This window comes from Protopterus annectens, chromosome 11.part0 (assembly GCF_019279795.1).
Source record: "Protopterus annectens isolate FY-2018-M chromosome 11.part0, PAN1.0, whole genome shotgun sequence".
NCBI lineage: Eukaryota > Metazoa > Chordata > Ceratodontiformes > Protopteridae > Protopterus > Protopterus annectens.
This window is the reverse complement of record NC_056745.1, coordinates 554588454-554602613: the sequence shown is the minus strand read 5'-3', so window position 1 is coordinate 554602613 and position 14160 is coordinate 554588454. Positions and strand designations below refer to the sequence as shown.

General features: G+C 35.8%; 1 protein-coding gene across 1 annotated transcript in view; it reads right to left on the bottom strand.

Annotated features, from left to right (window-relative positions):
• The window catches only part of MSRB3 (methionine sulfoxide reductase B3), an 823136-nt gene that overhangs the window by 26821 nt on the left and 782155 nt on the right, over positions 1 to 14160 (bottom strand). The window contains exon 6 of the mRNA XM_044088063.1: positions 1661 to 1758. Coding sequence (XP_043943998.1) covers positions 1661 to 1758 — 98 coding nt within the window. The remainder of the gene's footprint in view (positions 1 to 1660; positions 1759 to 14160) is intronic.

The following is a 14160-nucleotide window of genomic DNA, read 5'->3' as shown; positions in this document are numbered from 1 at the left end:
CCTAGTCATACTACGATACTCCCAAAGTTCTGGTGCTCTCTCAAGGTTAGACTTGACAAGATGGGGTACCATAAATCAACCCTCTCATGGGAAATGGCACTACTACATGTTACCAATCTTAAAATACCGAAAGTAAGATTACATATCTTAATAACACTCTGTTTATTAGTTAAATTCTACATTACCAAGTATTGGCTAGATCGTTCTAAGATGTCCTGGAGAAGGTTTAGGTGTCTGGCTGTTAAATACATTACTGCACAAAAACTCTTAATAACAAACTCCCACAAGCAGGCTTATTACCAGAAATTCTGGAATACCATATTTGAGCTCTTGACTGACAGTTAGTACCTATAACCTAAAGTACTACATCACCACTATATGCTCCTCTCTTATCTGCTTATCTAATTACTTCCTTTCCCCCTTTTATCCCCACCCCAAGTAGAAGGTGGCTCAAGATAAGTATTAAATCTTCCTCTCTATCTGTTCCATAAGTCTTGATTTAAGGGCAATTCATCTAGAGGTCTCATCAAGTTTATTCCCAGCGGTTTTACTATTCTTCAGCAGCACTTTTGTATATATTGTATATAGTAAGTACTGTGATGTTATATTCTGTTTTACTGTTCATTGCTAATCTGCAATTGATTGTGATATTTGTGTATAGCAAAATCAATAACATTTCTATTTGAAAAAAAAAATTATTGGTGTGTTAATGCCACTAATTGACCTATCAAGATGCAGAATTTTTAAGAAATTAAAGTTATATTCTATAGCCTTAGATAGACCAGTTGTTGTACTTGAAATGTGCAGTATTTAGAATTCATTCTTAGTAAACTTGCTGGATGCCGGGTATACAGTTATGATAAGCAGGGAGTTACTACTTCAGTATTTGATATGATGGGAATCTAATGCCAGGCATTCAAAATAAGCTACATATGATGTTCTTTCGTAGCACATGGGGTTGGTTGCTTTCTTATCACTGGCAAGCACAGGCTTATGACAGGACTTCTGCTAATTTGTACAGGCTTCTCGTAGCCATGATTTAGAGTTTGTGGAACAGTGAGTAAATGCCAGAACATCTTTCACTGTGATAACTGTAGACTTCTAAATTCTCCACCATTTATGAACTGCAGAGATGAAGCTGTGCAGTTCGCTTTAGCAGTGGCTAAAGATAGCAAGCATTATCTAGAGCTACTATTGATGCATAAACGTGTTAAAATTGGGCAATGCTTGCATGGAAACTACAAAATATGCTATGCTCTATACTCCATATTACTTTTTGTCTTACAACTGTTTTAAACTGGTCATAATAACCTCATGTACAGTGTTTTCATATAAATGAAGATAAGTAGTAATATTGTATAAAACTATAATTCCCTAAAACAAAGCACCGTAAATTTCTTTCACAGGTATGGCTTCTACCCATCATCTACTGAATAAGCTTGACTCCACAGCATAACATAGTAGTCAGATATTTGCCCTAACCAACAAGTTTATACACATTTATTCTTTAGCTATCTTTTCTCCTTAAACCATGTATGTGCTAATCTTTCATTGTTCTAGTTGTTTGCACTAGCATTAAATATAGTAAGTGACTTTGGATATTTAATAGTGCTCAGTCATTCTTTATTATATATATAACAATTTATATTTGCATATGTACCTGACTGCAACTTGTTTCAACTCTGTGCATTCCATGGGAGAAATCATCACACAGATCAATTGCATCGGCTGTTAGGGCATCATAGAATGAAGGCCAACCTAGACATAAACAAGGGAAAAATAACATGTGAAATGTCTGTTGTAAAACAAGGAATAAATAATATTTCAGCACCAAGGCAGCTTATCAAAAAATTGATACTTGTTACTATAAATCCCGGAATGCTGAAAAATTAAGTGCGAGTCTTCTATAAAAATAGTAAAGTACAAAACTTGCTGTTAAATATTAAATGCATTTTGCAGGGGGGACCTTCAAATGTGGGTGGGTTCACCCTCCATATCGCATTACATATATAACTTTGAGATTGCTGTACCTCAGATATGAGGGAATTCTCTGAGATACATTGATTAAGACTTAGCAAGTTAGAATATATTTCCATCATCTCACACTTAAATTTCAGTTTCAAGGAGTCTGCATTTGGTCTTCAAACATAAAATGGGAACCTTAGAAAAGCAAGCAGGCTGTGTCATAACTTGGGATTGATGCTCATAGCATTACAGCAAGATAGCAGTGCCTCTCTAGGCACTCCATGTGCATACAAAATATAACTCAATCTCATCAAAGGTGCACATAAATACAAACAGATATCTGTGGCAGAGGAAGAGCACTAGCATGCATTTGCATCCAAGTGTGCATGACAGCTAGCCAACATGCAGCTTAGATCCTCTCTGATAACATATATAGCTTGTACAGCACTGCTCCAGGCAGTACATTCCATGCTCCAACCTCTGTCAGTTTCCCTTCTTGTTTCTGCTGATGTCACCACATAAGTCTACTTCAAATCACCTCTCTTGCTTGACCCCTTCACCCCATTCAATGTAAGGCATCCATTTGGTATATTGAGTAGTAGTCTGAAATCCCACATAAGGACTGACTACAGAGTGTGCATAAATGTTCATTTATTTTTCTATAAGAAATACTTACTTTAAGATGTTTAATTAAGCAGAGTTAAATTTGACCTTTCATTTAGAATATTTAACGATGTAAAGCTGCGGTGGTACAGCAGTAGCATTGTTGCTTCACAACAAGAGGTTCTCCTGTTTGATTCTCGGCTGGAGTGCCTTCTGTGTGGAGTCTGCATGTCCTCCCCGTGGTCAAGTAGCCTCCGAAAGACATGCGTGAATGGGTGTGCCTTCGCTAAAGGTTGGGCGTCGGGCTGGCAACTCGGCACCATAAAAATTGACTGCCAATCATTAGCGAACCAGAGTTCTGCTGTGGCGACCCCTAACTGGGAAAAGTCAAACATTTAGAGTATTTAACTCTTTTGAACACAAGGATGAATTTCTAAATGCATACAGGCTGTGAAAGTTACTGAGTTGTGAAATTTCTAAATGCACATAGGCTGTGAAGGTTACTGAGGTGTGGAATGTCTAAATGCATACGGGCTGTGAAAGTTACTGAGTTCAGGAATTTCTAAATGCACATGGGTTGCGAAGGGTTAATGAGTTGTGGAATTCTTAAATGCACATGGGTTATGAAGAGTAGAACTGACTGTGTTTTAAATAACCAATATAAGATGGTAAGACAATGATCAGTAAAAAACTTTGCAGGCACAGAGATGCTTGAGCATCAGTGAGGAATATTACTTATTATTATATCAAGCAAGGAATTGTGACAGTCTGGCTGGATGTTTCATTGACTACGGCTATTGACAGTTATTGCAGTTTAACTGTAAGATCAAGATTCCATCTCAATGAGATTAAAGTACCACACATATTACTGCATTTTTACTGGGTCTGGCAAGGTATATGCCCTTTAGGGTTTGTTCAGCCAAGGTGATATTAAAGGGTAGAGGAACACAGGCAATGCCTGTATGCATGTTGGTATGCTTAGCCAGTTAGGCATGCTACCATGGTGGGGTCTGCAAAGCTAGCTTACAGGATGTCAGTATTAAATTTGTTTGTAATTGGCAAAAGGCCTCTTTCACCAACCCATGGATCAGACCTGTTGTCTGTGAAAATGGAAACACCGTCTAGGACAGACGTGTCCAACCTGCGGCCCGCGGGCCGCATGCGGCCCTCCGAGCTCTTCCATGCGGCCCTCAACCTCTAACTACAACATCGATGTACGCAGGCCCCAAAACACTTTTTTTGTTTTGTGTTTTTCATTCCCGTGACCTGTAACGCTAATGTCACTGTGCGCATGCACCAAAGCACCCTTCTAGTTTTGTTTTTGAGCCAAAAAAGGGTCAGTGTGTTTACACCATTATTTTGCACCAAACAATCAGTGTGAGTGTGTGTGTGTGTGTGTGTGTGTGTGTGTGTGTGTGTGTGTGTGTGTGTGTGTTCTCGCTGAAGAGGGACTCGTATGGATTTGCCGCTGTTGCCTTTGAAAGGGACAGCAATTACCTGTGTTAATAGGACTGTGGAGAATATGTTTCTTTGTTTCAAAACCTAATACTTGGGTACGCATGCCAGAAGTAGATTTTTTAAGACATAGCTTCTTGCCATTTACAGTGGATGGATATTTAAATTTAATGGACAATGTATTAGCATGGGCCTGTGGGGTTCTGAAGGATGCCAAGTCTACCACTGCCAATGTCTTGTAAAGTGACCTGGAAATGGATATTGGGATGTTACAGAAAAATATAGTAAGTGGGCTTAGAAATATAGTTTAATTAAACAAAGTGTACTTTCAGTTTACAGGCTATAATTTAATTTATTTCCGGTAGTCCAGATACTGGTAGATTGTATACCATTAGACTTAATTAGGGAGAGCTGTCATTCTGGGGAAACAAGCAGCCCTAGTTTCAGTAAAAGCTCTGTGGTTGCTTGCAGGTAGGAAGTTGCAGGATGTTGATGCAATGTGTTTTATTTATTATTTTTAATGCATTTGTCATTTCAAAGCATGGTTTTCTTTGATGCAAAAGAAGGCAGGACTGAATGAGCCATATAATGTATAACTGACAGTAATGGGATAGAAAGATTATAATGATGTATAATGTTTGCAGCTACAGTTGTTTCAATGGTGTCTGTGATGCATAACTATTTTTGGGCCTGTGTCCCTCTTTTATTTTTCGCTTTGTCCAGATTTCTTGCTCTAAGTTTGAGAGGTATGGTTCTATACTAAATCAGAAGTTGTATTTACCTTGGAGGACTTTTCAACATAATTATGAAAAACAGAGCCTTTTTAATATCTCTGCTTATTTCCAATATAAACTGCCATGTAACCTTGCAAATAACCTTCTTATTAAGCTACTTTACTTCTTTTGGAATTGACAGGTATGATTCATCTGTTCGGACACAAGTATAGAGTGCTAATGTGACTTTGATTTCTTGCAGCAGTCTGTGGTTTACATAATCATAATAACTTTTCTGTGTTTCTGGGTGTGTAATCAATTTAACAGTTTTAAAGATGTTTTCCAAAAATAAATAAATATATAATAAATAAATAATCCTCTCTACACTTTGAGCTATTGACAAAGTCTGGGAATTTGTTTTTTTTCAAAAGCGAACGTCAGCATTACAGCTCAGTAAACTGTCAGTCTGTGAGTAACTTCTGCACAAATTAAAATGTCTGAATGTCAAATGGCTTTAGATTGGAGGGAAGTTTATTTTTATTTATTTTATTTTACATTTGTTTACCGGGAAAGTCCGACTGGACACAGGTCCATTTTCAGCAGAGGCCCGGGGAGAAAAGCTCCAAAAATAACACAAAACAATATAATACAATACATAGAGAGAGAGAGCAAATTTTGGATGTAGTACTCATACAATATGGCAGGGATTACATCTCGTAACAGTGAGAATCATTGAGATACAGAATACATTTTTTTTACAGTTATGATTACAGCAAGGCAAATATCAATGAGTAAAGATTTTAGGAGAAAGCTGTTTGTACATAGCTGAAGCTCTGAAACAAATTTGTTGGGTTATTTTTGTGGATTATAGTATTGTAGGAATGCTGATGTTGACATTTTACATAGTTGGACTGCTGGAATGGTTTTTACAGTGAGAAATGCTAGTGCTGTAGTGAATATCTGTTTATTTGTAAGGAAAAAAAAATAATATATATATATATATATATATATATATATATATATATATATATATATATATACATATATTAACTAAGATGTTAGAGTCAACTGTTAGATTAGAGAATTAGAATTAGAATGATAATTAAAATTTTAAGGCAAATATTAGGCATTTATTACATTTATTCATTGTTCAAATGCACCTACAGTACAGCCAGGAGGTCGACTGTGGTCTTCCGGAGCAACAAAAGAGTTAACTATATGATATATTTTATATGCGGCCCCAAGACCATTTCTGTTCACTCAATGTGGCCCAGCAAGCCAAAAGGTTGGACTCCCCTGGTCTAGGATATAATCAGAGGGGCAGAAACTGTCTTTTAATCTGGATTCTGTAAGAACAATATCATTTTCATCATTAACCTAGCCTCACATTGGGCACATTTCTTGATTATACTGTTGATGTTTAGCAGCCATGTTTTTGACCCTTCTGACAAGCTGTTACTGGCTGCTCACAATGTATTTGGGGTGACATAGGGTTTAGCTGAAATCTCCTGTTCCAATAAATTTAAGAGTGCTGTAAGAGTGATGTAATACAATTATGTAAGACACTGTTATAGTGTGGTCTATAGTGAAACAGCCATAAAGAAGAAGGAATTGAGTGCAGTGCTGGTTTGGGGTAATGTAACCTGCATTTACTAAATTAAAGCCTAAATGGATAGGCTTGTACAGCTGTCCAGTGGTGGAATGAATTTGCTGTAGATATGGGGAAGGAATAGAAATAGGCAGCTAAGCATGTCTATTAAGGATTTTAATGGCATCACCAATTTCATCTTCAGTTATTTCCTAAGTAGTAAAACAAAAATGCAAGTGAAGCATTAGAATGTAAGCAGCAATAATATAAAACTAATTACTGAAATTATGGAGCCTCATTTCAAGTGAATGCACTCTTGAGTATGCATGAACAGAATAACATATAGAAAGAGAGAAACGAAAAGCAACCTAATGCTGTATAATAAGGTCAATAAATAAGTAACTAAATCTGAAAACAACAGATTTTTGTATGAATTTTTTAAATACAATTATGTTCACTGATAAATATGTAACAATATACAACATACTGATCTTAAAGCTGCATAGTCAATGTAGCAGTAGACAGAAAACAGCAGCAGCACGAAGGATAGCAAAATGCTTCTAAAGTCTACTTCATCAAGCAAAACACAGTCCAAACAATGCTGAAATTAAACCATCAATGCCTACCAGCAACCAACTAATTAAGTGTGGCATCCCTGACAGCTAACCAGCTGGATCACAGTTGTCTACAGCTGCAAGTCAAATGGAAGATGAACTGTGAACATTTTTTTTTCAACTGAGCAATCTAAGCAAGGCTTTGAATTTCTTGTGAGCTGGAGTGATTTTCTCACATTTGTGTGTCATTTAAGGCTGTAAGGGTTGCAAACAGTTATCACTACATGCATGATCAACATCTTAGGCTGATAAGCACTGCTGGTGTTAATGATTTAAGACCGGCAAATATTCTTTGACGTTCTGGCATTACCAGTTGCAAGCAAGTTTACTTTGCAGTTACCTATCTGCTGACTTTGGGCTATATTAAAACAAACCCCCAAAGCAGCCTGTTGCTCTGCATACCATTTCTGCCATCTTTGTAAGTCATCATCAAGGTTAGAAAAGATATCATCTTTACTTTTGTTACTGATTAGTGAAGGAAATGGGAAGGAATTGTTGATTGGAGAAAAACTTATAGTCTTTATATTATTAGATAGTGCAGGTAAAGAAAGATGAAGATAATCTACCTTATCAATCCTCTCCTCTCAAAATATTCAAATAGATGGTCTCTAATACAGAACTATTAGACTCCATTATAGGATCTATATCACTTCGTCGAAGTGACAGCTCAGCGAACAGCTTTTCAGTGAAAATGCTGTTCATCGAAATCTGCTCAGTGCCCCCCTCTAATTATATATACTAACGCTGAGATCGCACTACAGTGGGGAAAGGGAAAATTTCCTAATCCTCACTGTACTGTGATCTCTGTATAATCATTTCAATGAACATCAATGTAAGAGAACCGAAAATGCTGTTTGCTAAACTGAGATTTCGATAAACTGATATAGATCCCTATTATAGATGATCAGCTTGAATTCAGCATTCTCTTACAAAAAGCTATACAAAGAACTCACTATAAGTTAAGCATTCTCTATAGCATCTCTAACTCCATTACTGAACACTCTTGACAGCTTACAGGCACTAACTACCTCATATCAAGTCTCCATTATGCCTTCCCAATCCTCACAAAGATTGCCAGATTGCTTGCAAGATACAAAATACAACTCAAGACTACATTATCCTTAAAATATTACATTGGCTTGGCTTGAATTTCATGAGTAAATAACTTTCTCACAAATAAGATTCCCATAGTATATTGTCTTTCCTAAATTAATGTATTTCTCTAAACACTCTACTACAGTGGTACACTCCCTGTGACCACTTCACTCGATGGACACAAACCTTGCCATTGTCCACAAGTCAAATAATACATACTCCACCTACACAGGAAAGATATGTAACTCCTTTCCTACTGCCATCATTTAAACAACATCCACCTATACCTTTAATTAAACTAAAAGAACATCTCCTCAACTCTTTGCATTGTCCCTGCTCACCTGGATATCCTAATCTCTTGACCTTTACAGTTGTCACTAAACACTATCTACTTACATTTCTCTACCACGTCTCCACTTCCAAATCTATAGTTACTATACACATTTTGTCCTCATCTCTCCACCTTTATATATATATATCTAACCACAACTCTCAAACATACCTACTTCTCCTGTCTCCTCCTCTTCCTACCCACCTATAGGAATGTCTCTTTTGTATTTTACTAAATCACAGCCATTCTGTTTTTCAACGGTTATATTTCTCAACATTTAATGTATTATTTTCTTTCTAAATCTAATTTTTTTTCCTATTATACTTTTGACATGAATTGTACTTTTCTTATTTAATCAATGCATGTAAATATTTAATACTGTTCCTTGAAGCTTTTCACCCTGGTGTTCTGCTGAAAAAAGAGTCTTGCCCACTAAGACTATCCTAGTCACCAATCGAAAATTAAAATAAATAATAAATAAACAATAAATAAACAATAATAAAGACAAATGGAGAAGAATGCAATAAGGTGATAAACAGAGAGCAATGAAATTAAGAAGTAACAAGAGAATCCAATATAGAGAAGAGGAAGCATGAAACAGTGGTATATGTTATGGCCTTTGGTGCTACTAAAAGCTAAAGAGGTAAAGGACAGAGGGGAGCAGAAATTAAGAAAAACAGTAGAGGTACAGTCATTCATGCCAATAAAGGTGAAGTTACATAAAGGGGAGTGGGGAATTCAGGAAAGTGATTGCCTTTGCTCTAACAAAGGCAACAAGGAGTTGATGAGAAGGGAATGACTGTAGCAGGCTGATTTTATCAATACCGTGCCTGTACATCAACCAGAGATTTTTGTAAGGATAAAATTTTCTTTTCTCATTATTTAAGTAATGATTTAAGAATGCCGCTTGAATACTTTACTTCTAATACCCAAGATTCCATATTGTCAGTTCTGGAAGAAACGCAGGTGATCTTCTCTTTCATTGAAGTAAAGTCTGACTTGATTTCAATCAAAGGCAAACTTAATGGAGCTATTTTCTTCCTAAATGAATCAGTTAATAATTCTATAGAAATGTATGCTTTCTTAATCAACATGCTTGTTGAAGCTCATTTTGCATTTTGTAATTTTATACACTAGTTACCAAGCTCTTTTCTTTCTGGACTGAAAAAGTTAGTAGCGGTTAATCCAGCACTGTGCTGCACATTGAGGAAAAGAAAAGTGCATTTAAGTTAATTCTAGTTTTTTGTGGTTTTTTTTTTTTGTTTTGTTTTGTTTTCTATGAAAACAAAGATGGTCCAATAAATAATTTTGCTTTTTTCACAAGAACATTCCTGGCAGTTGACACTGGAACATAGAGATGTTATAATAGTTTTAATTGAACTAGCATATATTTTACAGTTATGTGAACATTTGAACTAAAAGGAGTCCATTCTCAAGAGTTACTATAAACAAACTACTTTACTTATAAGTAAATATGTTAAGCCCCCATTAAGGTTATCTGTCAATCCAAAAACTTAAGTACCTGTAAAACACATGTCAGTCCAATAAAATATTATGTCACCTCTATACTTCAGTGCTCCTGTATGGAGGCCAGTACAGTTTTTTCTTCATTTTCTTCAATCAGTTTTTGTGAATTTTGATTTGAACGTCTGTAGTCCCTTTTATTTCTCAAAATCAAGTAGAGCTGTGAAAGTGAGCCACATCTAATCTGCTTTTAGACATCTTCAGCAATATTGCCTAACAAACATCTTAGGGTATTACTTTGATAAACTAAATCTTATAGAAGGAGTGGAAGGAGCATGCAGAAAGACTCCTTATTCCATAGCCACTGTCTTGTGTCCTCCTTTCACTTGCATGACTCATAATGACCCTTCACAGCATATAATTCTTTCAAAGAAAAGATGGTTCATCTACATCCAATAATACATTCCCTTGCTACAAATTAATTTAGCAGAAAACTAGAAGTGGTATATCCACAAAGTTGAGTTGTTCCACACTATGAGCAGAACAGCTAAGACATTTAGAAAGATATAGTGCACAATGTTTCTAAATGTCAACAGTGGGAGAAGCAAGTGATGCATTTAATACATTTTTCAAGAAGCACAAAAGATGACATAGCAGTAACAAGGGAACATTTCAATCTTTATTCTAAACCTAAAAATATGAATTTATTTGTCATTACTTCCTCACAAGGAGCCAGTGCTCAGTAGAAACTTCAGATGCTTATATTATAGGACTAAAGAATCAAGCAAAAGACTGGGAAATGGGTGATATGCATGCCCACATATCTTTTTACTGAGACAGAAAATGGGCCACTTGGATCATTGTCATTTCCCAGTTAAAAGAAAGAAAAGAAGAAAGATGGAAAGAAAATACGCTGCAGAATAATCAATAAAGGGCAGGCTTTTAAGAAATGCAGAAATTAATTTTTCTCAAACTGTGGAAATCTACAGACAGAGTGAAACTGCAAAAATATAGTTATTGAACTGTGTAAGGTAAAATTAAAACAAATTAGCAAAAACGAATCCTAGAGAATGGATTGTCATTGTAATGACATTGAGAAAGAAATCTATAAGTTGCACAAGAAGTATTACACAGCTGAAATTCATGTACCAGATCTGGCTGTTAGCATTAGTGGAATAAATAAGTTTATCTGTTTTACAGAAGCTATGGTAAAAAGAATTGTTTTGCAAAGGTGTGTAAAATGAAAAAAGCATTTTGAAAAATATGCATGCTATATTCGCAAAACAAGAAAATGAGCAGTGTTTGCAAATAGGTATGGTAATAACTATAAAATTTAAAAAGTTGATTTTGTGTCACTAGACAGCAAAAATCAGTGTATCAAGAAGGCTAATTGGAATGGCAAGGAAAGCTTGGAATTAATTAAAATGTTAAAATTTAAACAGTGCAAATTCTAATATTGTCAGAAAATTGTTTAAAATCAACAAGCAAAGCTGAGTGCACATTACTGACTTATGCAAGGCATCATCTAAAACTACTGGGTCAGAAGGTAATGACATATGAATATAAACAATGCATAAAACTATCAAACTTGATAGGGAAAGTAAATAAACTAATGGACCATCTACTATTTTGGGTTGCTTGGCTTATGTGAATGAGACATGGGGAAGCATATTCAAAGTCTGCAAAAACAGAGTAGGTATGTACAGGAACAGCTGTTCAGATGCACATCCATCTCAAATATAACACAAAACCATAGTACAAATAAATACATGCTGATTTGCTTACATGCTTGAGAAATTTGCCAGGAGAACTTGATTTTCACATAAGTCTATGAAAAGTAGCAGTAGTTCTTAGGACTAGAACTGACAAGGGATTACATTTTATGAAAGGCTTGAGGATAATTAAGAAGTAGGCTGATTCAAAAGAATGGGTGAAAATGTATTTATTTATTTATTTGATATTTGTTTACCAGGATAGTCTGCCTGGGTCAATGCCCATTTTCAGCAGATGCCCTGTGAGAAAGGTTCCAGAGATAAGCAACACTTTTAAAGAATAAAAGATCAAAAAGTAGCATTCAGGTTCTAATACTATATACATACAGAAAAATATTTACAGAAGATTTGAGACAGACAAGATAGAAACCATATTCACTGATTACAAGTATGTAGAAACAGGCAACGTACGTACAGAGAAGTATGAGGCAGATATGAATGACTCCATATACAAACGTTATGACAAGCAGAATATACAGATATTTATGAAATAATGGTTATACTTTACTATAATCAACAAGTAACAGAACAGTTTCTATGATATATATTTTCTTTTTACTATATAAAACAAGTAAGAGAACAGTCCATATAATAAATACTTGTTTGAAAAAGGAAAAGAGATTCTGGCCTATGCGCTAGTGATATAGTGAAAGCTCAAGGGATTTGAAAATAAAATTTTACCAGAGGAGTTATCAGTGAAAATTTTTACAGGATGGGAAAGAAACGGGTGATACAATACGGAGACAGGCCTTGAGCTTAAAGAAGGTAGTGCATATCTACACTGATGTGGAGCAGGAGCAGAGATATTCATTGTTTAAGCAGGCTTTTAGATAAAATTTGAAGGATTGGAAGGAGGCATCTGTTCTAATTGCTGTAGGGATAGCATTCCAGGCTTTAATGACAGAGTAACAAATCATTTCTGCTCATCATCTGAGCTGTTGGCTGCTGAGATTTGCCTGCAAAAATCAACTGGACACACAAGCTGATTTAAGTATATTTTTCTCTGCACTTTACTTATTTAACATTAGATCTTTATAGATATTTGTTTCATTGAATATTGTGGTCTCTGTCTCTCTGCAGTTAGCTGCCTGTAGTGTGAAAAAAAGTGTAGCCACCTGGGTTCATTAAACGTTGTTAGTCTGCTTTTGAAATTCTGTGTTAACTTTTAGCCTGAGGGGTTTGTTTGCATTATAATCTGTGTTGGTCACATTTCTGTGAATCTTTTCTGCTCATCATCTGAGCTGTTGTCTGCTGAGATTTGCCTGCAAAAATCAACTGGACACACAAGCTAATTTAAGTATACTTTTCTCTGCACTTTGCTTATTTAAGATTAGATATTTGTAAATATTTGTTTCATTGAATATTGTGGTCCCCCCCCCCTGTTCCTGTTATGGTGTTAATCTTGGTGGCTTTGAAATTGCCATCCCCAGCCGTAAATCTGTTTTTGGACACGCCTCCTGGGCCCATCTCATTTACCCTCATCAACTGAGTACAGTGAGATCATATTTTAATTTCAGACACTCCTACCAGTCCCATCTCCTCTGCTGTGTACTGAGAGAGCACTTGGGAAGGATATCCCCTATAGTATCTTAATCTGCTCTGTTCTCTCACTCTCCATTAAAAAAAAAATATTTATACTTTCTTGAGCTGCTCTTTCTTAACTGTGTTCTACCTTATTACATTAATTTGCTGTTCTGTGTGCTTTTAAGTGTCCAAGTGCTCCTATTCTGCACTTGATGCCTCCATTTTTGACTTTTCATAACCTACTGCTCTCTGCACTTTTTTTGCCATCCTTTACTTATCTGCATTTATTTAAACTGTATTGCATTTAAAGTGTTTTTGCTACTGTTTTAACTATTTTTCTGCAAAAAAAAAAAAAAAAAAAAAAAAAAAACAAAAGTTCTAAGCTTGTTTCCTGCCTTTCCTGTAACTAGTCTAGTCCAGATACAGACTTGCTGTATCCAGGACTGTTTTGTAAGTTTCTGAGCCCCCCAAACCTTTCTGTGTTGGAGGGAAGCATTCTAGCTTATCAGTGGGAGTGGTAAGCACTAGGTAGCCTATCTACCACAAGATGAGTAGTTTTTGGCCCTGAAATTGAAGTTTATTGGCTGTTTTTCCATCCCTTTCAACTTTCTTGTTTAAAAGCCCGGGTTTGCATTTGTTTAAGTTCCATGGGTCCAGCTTTGGCATCCTGCAGACTACAAGAGCAACAGGAATGAGAAAGGGATACTCTAAGCACCTCTATTTTGATTTTTTTACAATTTACTCCTCTCTGCCTTGTTTTTGCCGTTTTTAATTTATCTGCATTTATTTAAACTGTATTTGCTTTAGTATTGCTACACACTCAAGTGTGCTAGCTTGTACTGCATTTAAAGTGTTTTTGCTACTGTTTTAACTGCTTTTCTGCAAAGAAAATGAAAGTTATAAGCTTGTTTACCACCTTTCCTGTAACTAGTCTAGTCCAGATACAGACTTGCTGTATCCAGGACTGTTTTGTAAGTTTCTGAGCCCCCCCAGACCTTTTTGTGTTGTAGGCAAGCCCTATAGCTTATCAGTGGGA